The following is a 13568-nucleotide window of genomic DNA, read 5'->3' as shown; positions in this document are numbered from 1 at the left end:
TGAAAACATTTACACACCAAAGCCTAGAAGCACCGTGTTTTATTTATGTGATGTGAACAAAATACGATTGAACCTTGACATTGAATGGCGCACATGTTTAAATATTGTGTCTAACAGATAATTTGTTTTTAGATGCAACATGCTCTCAAAGAGCAGCAAGACGTGAACTCGCAACTTCGCAGTTATATCGATGGTATTCTGCTCAACATCGTGGAAAAATGTCCTCAATTGCTTGAAGTGAATCGAAGATCTGTTTAATTTTCTTATTAACCCTATGGAAAAGTGAGTCGAAAACATTGAAGGTGTACGTGAAGTTACAATAATTTTATTGCTAGTAAAAAACAGTTTTTTATAAAGTTGCAAGAACCAGTAGAGTTCATTGCAATTTTCCATATGGAAGAAAAATTTGTACCGACTACTAGCGCGTATTTATAGTTATGATTTTGTTTTTGATAATCATGACAAAATATTCGGAATTTAATTTGTTAGCTCAATGGTCCGTCCATTTTGTGATTAGGTGCTGTGATCACTGGATATATTTTATTGTAATTTATGCTGATATAAATGCAGTTCAGTGCATTGGTTGCAATTGCGATGATCATAATAAACCAAGTGTACTTGTATTGCTGAATCAGACTAAATTTTAATGCCACGTTAATGTGTGAATCATTGCGGCCGATTCGAACACTAAAATCGCTCAAGCCATTCGGTTTCGTATGTTAACTATTGCAAGAGAATTATATTGTTAATTAGTGTTTGTAATTATTGTTCGTATTGAAGATATTTGTAATTTATAATACTGTAATGGAGACAAGAGTAGTAGATCGGCCTATATTTTAAAAACAAGTCTTCAGACAGACTTTTAAATATATTTTCTTTACTTTTAAATAATTATGAATGATTCATGACGCATGTGTTTGCAAGTGGACGCCTTCGCATGGAGTGTCTTAATTGAATCGTGTTATATTGATTAAGTTGTCTAAATAATTGATCATTTTCTCAGAAAATTCATGTAAGCATTATTACATTATTTGTTCCTAAAATCAATTGTACTTGAATCATTAATATCTCATTTATTTCCAAATAGAATAAATTATAATCAGTCTTAACTTATTTTTGCACTCTTATAATATGAGGCATAGATTAGTACAGGGCTACATGTTTATTTAAAAATTAAAACTCATAACACTATTTCAAAGTAAAATAAAAACTTTGAAACGTCAGTCATCCTCTGAAGGCACTAAATTTTTCTATATCTTGATTAGAGCTCAACTGCTCTTCGCTCATTTGCAGCTGCAGTCTGAACATGTCAGCGTCGCTAACCTACAACAAAACAAGTTATATTTATCATTGAATAATGAAAATTGTCATTAACATTCGTTGGCAGTACCGAAATGTAACGACGTGCACGTGAAGATACGAATATCAAAAGTGAACGGAACAAAAAGTGTGTAAACTGAAAGTAAGTAAAACATTACGTCAAACTTACACTAATAAATCGTGGCATATCGTGCTCGACAGGCTCTGATAAATTGCTTTCGTGATCTTCGTTGATCTGGTGATTCTCCACTGCGCACAGCCCACACTTTTTGAGTTGCCTGGCATTGCTATGCAACGTCAGTCTTTCTTTCGATATAGCAATTTTATCTTCGGCCAGCTTCCTCTCTCGCATATTCATCGAGCTGATCTGCGCTTGCATCTCGCGCAGCTTATCATTGTAATTCATCTGAATTATGCGGGCATCTTCAAGTGCTTTTTCGCCGAGCAAGTTCTTGCGATTGGCGTGCTCCATGGCAACGTCCAGGTCACGTTCGCGATTCTTCAGTCTAGATTCCTTATCCAACAATGTGCGTTTCAAAGTTTCGATTTCACGTATTTGCTTTATTAAATTTTCGCGTTCCCTGTCTGTCATCTCGGCTGCTTCTTTTGCGACTTGAATTGCTGCCTCGACTTCTGCTTTCGCACGTTGAGCATCGTAGTTTGGATTTAGTTTAGAAGCTGTTTCAAGGCGGACCCGCTCAGAGTGGAGTTGAATTTTTTCTTCTGTGAGCTCATGAAGAGATTTTTCTTGCTCGGCAAGAATAGTTTCACGAAGAACCTTAACATAAACAAAAATTAACAACAAAATATAATTTTATGCCTTTTTTGTACTTTCAGTTGTTGTCTTTCACGTTCCAACGATTGCCTATTGAAATCTGCTTCCCTATCGAGAGCTGCTGCCCGTGCCGCTAAAGTAGACGCCGCTTGTTGGAGAGCAAAGCGTTCCTCTCTTGTGTTTTGACTGTGTTCGGCTAGTTTTAATTCCAAATTTCGCACCACGGCCATGAGTTGCGCACGCTCTTGGTCAGCTAATTCCCGAGCTTTTTCTAAAGTTACTCGCATAGCTATAATTTAATAAATATAAATTTTCATTTGAAATAAATCTTACAAATTATCTTACATTCAATTTCTTGCTGTTTTGCTTTGAGACTTTCTTCCCTTGCCAGACTCAAGACATTGTAATCTCCGTGAACTTTTTCTTTTATATCTAATATTGACCTACTATTGATATCTAACAGTTTCAAACTTGCGTCCAATTTCTGAGTGTACTCGTGTGCATCCGTCAGTACTGAATGCTCCAAGTTCTTGGAAGATTTAAGATTTTCAATTATAGTGTTGTATTCATACTTCACTTCCTCAACAACTCTGTTACTATTTTCTCTCATTTGCCGTATCTCAGCATCGTGTAATTGATGTTGTTCTTCAATTTTTTTCTGGTATCTTCCAAGTTCTATTTTAAATTCTTCTTCCATGGCGTCGACTTTATCCTTTTGTTTGGAGGTCAATGAATCTAGTTCCATTTTTAAATGATTCTCGACTGACTCCATTGATTGCTCCAAGGTAGAAATTTGTTTTTTATAACTTTCTTCCAATAAAAATATCTCTTCATGATGCCGTTGCTTAAGATTCACGACAATTTCTTCGTATTGCTTTATCATTTCGTCTGTAGAAGTCCTTTGCAGATCATCTAATCGCTCCATTTCTTTTGGACTGAGTGCGGATGAAATGGCCGGTTGTGAAATTAACATTTGAATGTGATTATTAATACGTTCTTGTTGTAATCGCATATTGTTTTCCATAATTTGCTGTTTTGTGAATTGTTTATCTAGGAGCGTGTTAAATTGCTGCTCTTGTTTCATAAGTATTTCTTGCTGCTTTCGTTGCATATCACCCATGTTATCTTCGTATTTTTTTAATTGAAGAGCCATCAAAAGTTGTGATTCTTGTTGTTGCAAAGCTATGGAAGTATTTTGATATTCAATGTGCGACGCCGCTAGCTTTTGTTGAGTTAGTAAATTATCTATAGATCCTTGCATTGGCATGTGGCTTGTATTAGTTGGATCTGCATGTGGTGGAAATGCGGAAGTGCTTAGGACCGATGATACATTTGCTGGTGGGACGACTGTGTTTTCTGTTTCAACTTTTTTTACTTGAGTGCCACCCAACCAATCGGAAACATCACCTAAGTTAGATTTGGCGGATATGGGCTGAATAATTTCAGTTGGATGTTCGGGTTTCGACTCTATGGTTGATGTAAGGTCTCGCCTCCGTGGTTTTGCTTCAAGTTCGACAGATTGTTGATTGTTCTGTAATAGCCCTAAAGGGTCAGAAATATTAGCACTTCTCACCCGTCCTCGGCGTCCCTCCCGCGTTGTATCCAGCGAAGACATGCCTATCGTAGACTTATCGGTTAGTTGTGAAGCCGATTGTGTTACCGTTGCCGGCATATCATGTTTCTTTCCTTTACTCTCTTGAAGTAGATCATCCAAGGATAAAAACTGTTTATTGTCTTCCTTGGTTTTCTGTTGACCGAGAATGCTTTCCATTAAGGATGATTTTTTCGCGTCGTTCTTCTTTGGCTCTGCCTTTTTCTCCAGGCCCAAGGTATTGAGAATATCGTCATCATCTTCAAAACTTATTTTCTTTGCAGGCTTTGCTTTTGCTTTAACTGGGGACGAAGGTATTGTTGTCGAAGATGTTTTTTGAGTTTCCAAACCCAACCAATCGTCTTTCGCACGTGATGCTCGGTCAATGGGGGCAGGTGCATCTTCTAGACCAAACAAATCACTTACCGATTTCTTTTCGGGACTTTTTGCTGTACTTGGACGTTTAGTTTTTGGTTTGGGATTATCGAAGAAACTATCATCACTCCCATTAGAGAGCAAATCCCCCAAGGGATCGTCTAAATCAAATTTAGACATTTAAATTTAATTGTACAGCCAACCCAGTCAACGCAAATGATGCTTTGTTTGCTGTGTTAGACTAAATGTTTATTTCACAGAAATGTTTTGTTTGTAATGATTTATATTGTTTCCTAGGTGATACAATTCAAATAGTGAAATAGCCAAAGTAGTAGTCTGTAATAGTTCATTTAAGCTGCTGAAGATGGCAGTGGTAATAATATGAGAGTTTCCGTATTATTTTTGAAACCATAATTACGGTTTTCACATATTAAGGATTCAGTACACTAAATAATGCTCGGGCGAGATGGGAATAAATAATAACTGCTGATACCAATCGAGCGGTAGTTTTTATTGGACGCGGAATACAATGCAGATGATATCATTAGACACAGGTAAAATAATGTTTAGCGTGGAAATAATGCGGAAACAGTTGTGAATTACAGCCATAAAGCACCTAGAGAATTCGGCCCTTTGCCTGACCTTAAATAAAGTTTTCGAACGAAAAAGAACTTTTACCAAATGTTTACCAGCTAGCTAAAACTCCTGCGCTTGTGGATCGGTGCGGCAATTTGAACACAAACTGGACATAAAAAGTGAAGACATATCATTATCCCTTTGAATTCAGTGCAATTTGCATGTGCGTGTCGATTAGTCCGACGATATTGGTTGAACTCAAAGTGACCTCCAGCATGTAGGGTGAATTCTCGTGGCATTTCACATTTTCAACTTTAGCTGTTGCAATGCATCAGTCAGCACCGGCCGCGTGCACCAACCGCAATACACGGTAGTAAATTTTTATTGTGGGCGTTTACATGCGTCGTCTTAACAAAATTTAAGGGACCTATGGACGTAAATTCTTGGAAACTGAACCCTTGCTAGAAAAAAGGCCGGGTGCGACGTTGCCGTTTGGAATCCCCGTGGCAGCGTCCGGGAGTACTGGAAGCCTTGAAGAAGTAACGGTTGAGTGAAAGAACGGGCGGCGTGTTTCGACCGCTTCAGTTAACGGCAACGTTCTTGAGCGCGCGTGGTGACTGCAGCTACAGCGCGGCCACGAACTTCGCAGTTTACTATTTGGTCTGGCACGTTGGCAAGCGCGTAGGTTGCGTTCGCATGCCAAACAATCGACATCGAGCCGGCATTCAATTCCTACCGTTCCTCATACAATCGGGCGGGGGGTCGTGCTACACGTTGGTGAATACACCTTTAAATTAAAATGCATCGCACCAGAGAAACATGTGTTATGCATGGAGTGCGATCAGTGTTAGGAAAAAACCGTTGAAACGTCCGCGACAACGTCATAGACGTGTCATACACACGCGCGCTGCTTAACATTTTTGTTGCTGACAAAATCTTCGTCCGGTGCGTGGCGCCGCGCGAATGGGATTGTGATTGTGGAAGTGTGGATTGTGGCGTGGCGATTCCCTACGCTGGCGCCAGAGTATACAAGAAGAGCGCTTGAGAGCGTCGGATCGATATCGAAAAGCGGCCGAGAGCGAGGCAGCATCCAGACTCGTGTGCGCCCGACGCTCAATGACGTGCCAACACGCCCTACAGGGTGCTCGTTACGCGGTGGTCAAAATCAAAGTGCGACATCGATTGACTGAATATCTTGAGATGTTTATCGAGATGGATTCGCGATAAAAACGTGAGTATATTAATTACATTGTAGAATGTATTCAAAACCTTATAAAAAACCCGGGATTTGTTACTTTCAAATTGAAGAGTTGGAGCCGGCTTGCTTTTAACCTAAATATTGCATAAGGGCTGGATGTTGGCGAGCTGTTAAACTATATCAGGCGTTGCTGATGTTAAAAATCAAGAATATTCTGTTCGCGTATCCTAGAAGAATCTAACGGAAAATATTTGCACAGTTACTAGGTATTGGTTACTGTATTTATATTTAAAAATATGCTTGCCAGATAAGAATCGTTACAATTTTTACAAACACAAACTTTTTCACTTTTAAAAATTATAAACACGAGTTGTTACTAGACACGGAAACAACACATAAATAGTTACAAGTATTGTATTTGTGGTGACCTATTTTTGAGGACTATGTTTATCTATCAAGTCGGACATTTTTGAAAATTAACGTCATACGAACGTATTTGCATTACTGGAAAGTTATTTAAACTTAAAAAGATGGGGGTGTGCTAAAAAAGGGGGACTGATTCCAAACTAACATTGAGATTTGCAATTTGCGCTTGTGGAATTCAATCTTTAAAATGAAGAATGCTTACTGGACATGACCACATATGGTATACGAAATAAATGTATACATAAATGGTATACGCTTACATTAAACACTTGTATAATATAACCATGTAACGATCAGATTAAAATGAAAATTAGGTATGTAGTTTTCATCCACCCGTAACTTTTGTGCGACTAAAATTAATTAATACGGTTGGGCAAAACGAGTCAACATTATTTAACAACAACTTTCTGGTTATACTATTTGTTATACATGTTTATACTCGTAATTCTTATGCGATTACGATGGCGAATGACAGAGCGGCTATTGTTCCAGGTCATCAAAACAAGTGCACAATTATCATTATGAGTTCTAGAATTTATCTATAATTTACTTTCAGTATCTAATATCGTGCGCCAAGACATAGCATTTTATGACATCGTAGTTATTGAAGATAGATCAAAACTTCATTAACGCATACTGATAACGCATGCTGTTGCCGTGCACACGTCGGTTTACGTAAAACGCATAACATGCACATGCTTACGGTGCGACACTATTACTAGTCGGGCGGCGACGCGAGGCGGTCTGTTCATTAAACACCTGTTAGTCACGTCTAGTCTGTCGAACGGCGCCGTCGACGGTCGCACGTAAAAGCCTTACAGAAGAGACGAAGCCAATCGTCTGAATCTGAGGGTCGAGGTTGATACATGGTGCATTAAGATGGCTACAAAATTGCAAGTGACTTGAGACCATCATTTGAGGGTCTACCTCGGGTAAAGTATTATAGTTTTCTTGTGTTTGAACTCATATAGTGGCGTTGTTTGTCATTGAAGTCTAAGGTTAATTTCTTATGAATAAAGCAATTAAATTACTTCACAAATAAGCACATAATTGGGAAACTGGGTTAAGTTAATGTTGATCATGTTTACACGCTGAGGTCATGTCACTTTGTTTCAACCTAAACTACTTTTGAAGTTTATTTTGAGCATTGTGCCTATGTTTTATTAGCCTATTATCGAGTTTTCTATTTGATTAATTCTCCATTTGTAAAAACTTTGAATTATTTATTGCACGCAACAGTAGTGTACGTAGATCTTAATTGCTTGAAATTAACACTTGGCATTGACGTGTTGCGACAGCGGCGCCCTTGCATTAGTTATGAATTTCTTATGTTCTTGTTGTTGGTGCCACAGTTGTCAAGTCTCATCCCTTTATTTGACGAATTTGTCTCTTGGTGTGGTGTGCGTTTGGATGCGTGTTGACTTATTAATTAGTTGTCCCACCCCTCCGACAATGCCGTTGTAATATTCTTCGATAAGGTGGGCGGGTAACGCAGCCCCTTCAAAGTATACATACACGTTTCTCTATCGATTCTGTCTGTGCTCTGGTCATTTGTATTTCTGGGCCCTGCTGGCTTGGCTATCAGGTAAGAACTGATAACTAGCAACCAGCAAACTCACTGGCAGTTTGTGTTTGTATCTGTATGTTCGATGCGGGTATAGAAATACATGGCGCTATTATTACATCTCTCGCTTATTATTAAATATTCAAATGTAAGAAAAGCAGCTGCAATACATACGCGGTGTCATTCATTTAACATTGTAATGTCCATGAAAAAAATATTCTTTTATGTTTTTTATCTATAGACTATTTGAGAATATATAAACTGAATTTATTATTGTAGTAATATATTCGGCCAGGCTATGAAACATTAATTTTATCGTTTAGGTGGCGACTTCATTAAATGATGATAAGATTGTATGATTATAAGTTTCATTTTACATATGCATACTGTTCTGCAATGAACAGATATAAATTTCAAGAAAAATATTCATATAAGTCATTGATAAAGTATATTTTAGTTCATAATTATATTCTGGTTAATTTGTGGAAAAATTACTCCGGTTGACTTCGGCAAATGCATGCAAACTTCGACAATGCGATCAATAACCGCATTTGCCTATCGAATTATATCTTTGGTTCCTATGTTTCAATTTATATTTATTATTTATATATTCAATTTATATTATTGTTATTAGAAGTTTTTTTTACATCAGGTTAATTAATTATTATATTTGGTTTTAAAGTGGTTAAAGTGGTTTCAATGTAGCAAAACCCCGATTCATGCGAAATAATAGAATAAATTTAACATTTCGTGTAAATCATCTTGCATAGGTATATAGTTTGTTAAATTACGCGAAAAGATAATTTTCGTTGCAAAATTTTGTTAGTAGGTGGTCAGTTGGAGTAGCGGTGTACTATTAAATGTGATGAAACATGCTTAATAATTAATATATGGCAAATGCATCGTGCTCGTTATGTTTTGCTAGTTCTCCGTTTCAGTGCGTTTGAACAATGATAAATATCGGCTTTACATATTGCATATTGTTTTAACGGCGCATGTGCATGTGCTATGTGAGGCAACTTCTATAGCATACATTGCTTGAACGTCCCACGTTCTCCACTGAACAAACAAACATAATAGTGTACGGGTGGAGATGGAGAGTATTTTTAGGTGAAGCGGTTGCACGCATATCGCGTCCTTGTCGTCTTTTTTTATTAGAATTGGACTTAATATTAACACGAAATTTTGTTCGCAAACATAAAATGTAATTCAATGTAAGTTTCCGCCGTAGGTGTGAAATACTTGGTGCATATTCGACGATGTGTGTGTTGCAAGCGACTGATTGATGTGTTGTTTTCGTTGTTTGAATGAATATAGTTCACCTTTATCGTGCTTCGTGTTTATGCTGTTGCATGCTTGGACTGTTGCTCGCTTTGTTTCTATCATAATTGCATTTATAATTTGAGCTGCACAATATATACAGCTAAATGTATTAATAATTCATATTTGTTTAATGTCACACGAGACCATTTGCATTTTAATATGATTGCTATCAGTTCGTGGTTACCTATATGAGCTGTCTGAAGCGCATAAAGTACATTTGCCGATAAAATAATTAGTGCTAATGACTTGTTGTGGGTAGCGATGAAGGTGGTCAAGAAGTCTACTGTATGTGGCAATATTAATGAAAACAAATGAATGTGAATGTGAATTACAGATCAGAATTAGTGGTTATTTTGTGGGAAGTTATTCTTTTCGAATGAAATGTTTCCTTGGTCGGGCTATTAATTTATTTAGGCGTTGAGTTATGTACTGAATGGTGGAACAGAAATTAAGGTGTGTTTATTACGTTTAGGTATTCTAAATGATATGTGCTCAAGAAGGGCTTGTAATGTTGGGAAAACTTGTAAAGTTGTAAACTTGCACCTCTTTTTTTATATATCTATAGTTTCATCTAGTTTATGCAGGTTCATAAAGCAGTAAAATCTATCAAATTAGCGAGTTTATTTACCATTTGTGCTTTCCAAGGATTTAACAAGCCATAAAGATAAATGATACATGATTAATTTAAGTGCTACGCAAAATGTTTAATATTAATATACAAAGTTGTCATTTTGAGTTTATGAAGATAATTACTCATTTTAATTTTGAATGCCGTATTTTTATAATATTGTGATACAATTTGGAAATGGCAATAGGCGGAACAGCTGGGGTACTTGAGTACTTTGAGTAAAGATTGCATATACATCGGCACCCAACAAAACACCAAATGTACTTCTGTAAATTTAATAGTCCGAATTAATTCTGATTAATTTATTAAAAGAAAATTAGAAAACGTTCATCTAGTAACTGGTTGAAATTAATGAAATGATTTTATAATCTACAAGTAGACTATAAAACTCAAATTAAAATACATAATTTATTTCTAAAACAGTTCTTTAATACATTAAATAGAAATAAAATAAGGGCTAGAAGCCTGTCCACGCCATAAAATATAGCTCTGCGCCTTGTTCAACTATAATTTACTGACTCATGACGGCAAATGTGAATATATAAAGAAAAATTTACTTTCAATGTATTTTTATAGAGAGAAAGTGTACGTTGAATCCACATTTACCCCCCAACGCACATTTCCTGTAACATATACATGTCAAAAGATGTGTATCTGTCAGAATCCGCAAATTCATTGACAATCGTAAAAAATACGGTCACGGTTTTGTAGTGTTATTAAATTTTTGTCCTCAACTCAGTCCCCGTACTTGTGGTGCATGTTATTAATGCATTTTGTTTGTTTGTGGTCATCTGACACTGAGCCAAACAAGGTCTTGCACCTTTGATACCAGGTCACATGATTTGAGGATCGACAGTTATAGAAATTGAGTTTCTATTTAATCTGCATATTGTGCTGTTGATTGTCTCCTGAACATGGCAATAAAAAGAAAAATAATCCACTATCAAAGATGATTAAACATTCGATTCAGTGGGTCTACTCACGTAAAGTAAACTTTGTAACTTACTAAAGTAAATAATCTGTACCTACTTAACTTTTTTCAAATTCTATTGCTCAAAAATACCTAAATTTTAAATGTACAACAACACCAACTATAGCAAGTTTTTGGAAGTTTTAATGAACTAAACTAACTGAAAAGATAATATAATAATTTTGTAAAGTAGGCCTTTTAAATTAACGAGGAGTGGAAAGTAGGCGTTTTAAATGCATAAATTGTATTTGAATTCGTCTAATGGTTACAATTTTTTACATGCGTGATATATTTAGTCTCGAAAATAATTATTAAACTGATACTATTTTTAGCGAATAATGAAATTGGTGAAGACTTAATGTGATTAAGTGAGTACATGCGTTTCATGTTTTATTTGTGTGCTTCTAGGTTTCACAAATATGTTGGACCGACGGATGAGACCTAATACGGTAGTCCTGTGCTGCTTTTCGCTTCTGGTATGCCTCTCTGTTTGGCAACTGATCACGGGTCCCGGACCGCCGACGCCGTCCTACCTTTTGGAAGTCAGCACACCGCCCTCCCAATTTGCCGCTAATTGGATCAGCGATGCAAATGTCACTTACGAGTACCCGTTAAACGTATTATTGCCAGATGATTATCATCAACTTATTGATATGAACAACTTTAATTTTACAATCATGAACAACGCCTGCAACGAGACATCTCCGCTGCTTTTGATCTTGATACATTCCGATCCTAAAAACGTGCATCGTCGAAAGGTGATTCGCGAGACATGGGGCCAGAAGATGGATAACGTTGTGCTACTGTTTGTTCTTGGAGAAATGGACAGGAAGTTACAGGCGAAGTTGAACGCCGAAAACGAAACCTTTGCCGACTTTGTTCAAGGCAATTTCGTCGATTCATACGAGAACGTAACTTATAAGCACGCCATGGTCTTCAAATATGCCATTTATCATTGCCCCTCAGCCAAATATATCCTTAAGACAGACGATGACGTTTTTGTAAATCTTATCACCTTGAAAGATTTTCTACATGAAGAGTTGAGTCCTCATGGTGGTAAAGATTTAATGTTCTGTAATCTTCGTGAGAAGCCCGTAGTGAATCGTTCGTATCGTTCCAAATGGCGTGTGAAATTTTCGGAATACCGCGAAAATTACTACCCAGATATGTGTCCTGGCTGGTCTGTACTGTACTCACCCGATGTATTATTTAAAATTTACGTGGAACTGCAGAAGTCTTCATATTTTTGGATTGACGATGTGGTAATTACCGGGGTACTACGTGAGAAGGCCAATATTACGTTATCGAACAATAAAGATTGGGTAATGAGCAAGAAAGCATTGGATTCTCTTCATGAATGGAATGAAAGTAAGCCTTACCTCTATGGCCCAGCCGACTTGAAAGCAGCTCAAATTCGCCAACTGTGGAATTACACATTACATCATGTTCATAGCAAACAATTTCATTATACGTTTGCGCAGACGCAGCAGCACAATCATAATCTCAACGCGACATCATCATTGGTCACTTAAGTTACATTTCAAGATGTTTCTAGTCAAAAATATATTATCAGGAATTTACAATATATTTAATGGGCGCACCAACGATATTGAAAAATGGCGTCGTTCCTTATGTTAAGTTATATTAAAAGACAACTACGTGAATACCAATGATATGCAGGTTGATAGTAAATAGGGCAGAGATTATACTTATTCGAGAGAAGCATACTGAAGACTGTTACTTAGATTTAAATTGTAGTTTATTTTGTTATGTATGTTTCTCGGACATGAAAGCGTTTTAGCTAAGTGCCTAAACAAAGTGCAATGTTGATTGAAAAAAACCGTTTTAATTTTCTTATAGGGGAGGGAGATATTTACTTTACTCCTCACTTATATATAGCGTTTAAAATTATAATCAGATGCCAATTACTTAAGTAGAAGGGTGTATCGAAACCCCTGAACGCGTAAGCGTTGTCATTTAAAACAGTGAAAATTTATATTAGCATTGAATGGATTTTAAAAAATTTGAAAAAATGGGTCCACATACAAAACATTAACGTTATAGTATCTAACAGATTAATATGAGTAAAAATATATTATATAAAGAATATTTTTATCATTATAGTTTATGGTGCATATAATTGACGATCGTTTATAACAAAACCAAGTATGCAAAACTTTTTGAAGAATGATAAAACTATGTGCAGAGGTTGCTAGTGTTTTAGAATTATAGTTATCTACTTGTACTTAAAATTGTTTAAGTATGTACTTATAAGAGAAGAATCCTATTTAGTCAACAAAATCAAGATATTCTATTGATACCATTTTTTGAAACATTTCATTTGTGATAATTTTACTCTAAAAAGGAATCAAATTTAATATTGTAATTAAAAGTACTAAAATATTCCCACAGATTTGTGAGGAATGCAAAAATTTAATTAGCATAGTATATTCTCTTAAGCACTGTTTACTGTTAGAATATTTTTGGTCGTTCGGAGTGAGCAAAATCTTTAAATAAGTATTTCAAGCAATTCACATTCATCATATTCTCTTCTTTACAACTTGACATATTGTATTTATTTGGGATAACACCCAAACTTAATTAAGAATTTCTGTAATAACCCTGTTGTACTTACTATAAATTTGAATAGGAATTTCGTGTTGTTTAATGAAGAGAGTTCGTTAATTTTATTGTATTTTTTGTATTATTGTACTTATTGTTTATTTTCTGATTAGATTTAGTTTGCGTTGCGCTTATTGTGGAGCAATTTGTGCCAAGTAAATATACATTAACTAAATAAAACTTATTACGTTTTTCAAAAT

General features: G+C 36.1%; 3 protein-coding genes across 11 annotated transcripts in view; 2 read left to right on the top strand and 1 right to left on the bottom strand.

The window, feature by feature from the left end:
• The window catches only part of nuf (rab11 family-interacting protein nuf), a 35830-nt gene extending 34717 nt beyond the window's left edge, over nucleotides 1-1113 (top strand). For all 5 annotated transcript variants that reach the window (XM_065304822.1, XM_065304821.1, XM_065304820.1 and 2 more), the window contains one exon: nucleotides 133-1113. In XM_065304822.1, the coding sequence (XP_065160894.1) occupies nucleotides 133-258 (126 nt within the window). In that variant the 3' untranslated portion in view covers nucleotides 259-1113. The remainder of the gene's footprint in view (nucleotides 1-132) is intronic.
• Nucleotides 1059-4484, bottom strand: LOC135793746 (fas-binding factor 1 twitchy). Its single transcript, XM_065304817.1, has 4 exons — nucleotides 2441-4484; nucleotides 2152-2384; nucleotides 1490-2098; nucleotides 1059-1323 (listed from the first exon to the last, which is right to left on the bottom strand). The coding sequence occupies exons 1-4, from the start codon at nucleotides 4239-4241 to the stop codon at nucleotides 1225-1227; spliced, it is 2742 nt and encodes a 913-aa protein (XP_065160889.1). The 5' UTR covers nucleotides 4242-4484; the 3' UTR covers nucleotides 1059-1224.
• A 519-nt stretch (nucleotides 4485-5003) lies between these two features.
• Nucleotides 5004-13548, top strand: LOC135793752 (beta-1,3-galactosyltransferase 5). Of its 5 annotated transcripts, none has more exons than XM_065304832.1 (2): nucleotides 5004-5868; nucleotides 11155-13548. In XM_065304832.1, the coding sequence occupies exon 2, from the start codon at nucleotides 11166-11168 to the stop codon at nucleotides 12276-12278; it is 1113 nt and encodes a 370-aa protein (XP_065160904.1). In that variant the 5' UTR covers nucleotides 5004-5868; nucleotides 11155-11165; the 3' UTR covers nucleotides 12279-13548. The 5 variants fall into 5 exon arrangements, with proteins under 5 accessions (XP_065160904.1, XP_065160905.1, XP_065160907.1 ...); XM_065304833.1 differs by lacking the exon at nucleotides 5004-5868 and adding an exon at nucleotides 6909-7193; XM_065304835.1 differs by lacking the exon at nucleotides 5004-5868 and adding an exon at nucleotides 9016-9039.
• Nucleotides 13549-13568: the final 20 nt, after the last annotated feature.

Source organism: Atheta coriaria, unplaced genomic scaffold, assembly GCF_025399875.1.
Source record: "Atheta coriaria isolate IRGN ID8LTWV9N9 unplaced genomic scaffold, Caltech_Dcor_3.1 hic_scaffold_6_pilon, whole genome shotgun sequence".
Taxonomy (NCBI): Eukaryota; Metazoa; Arthropoda; class Insecta; order Coleoptera; family Staphylinidae; genus Dalotia; species Dalotia coriaria.
This window is presented reverse-complemented; position numbering and strand designations above follow the sequence as displayed.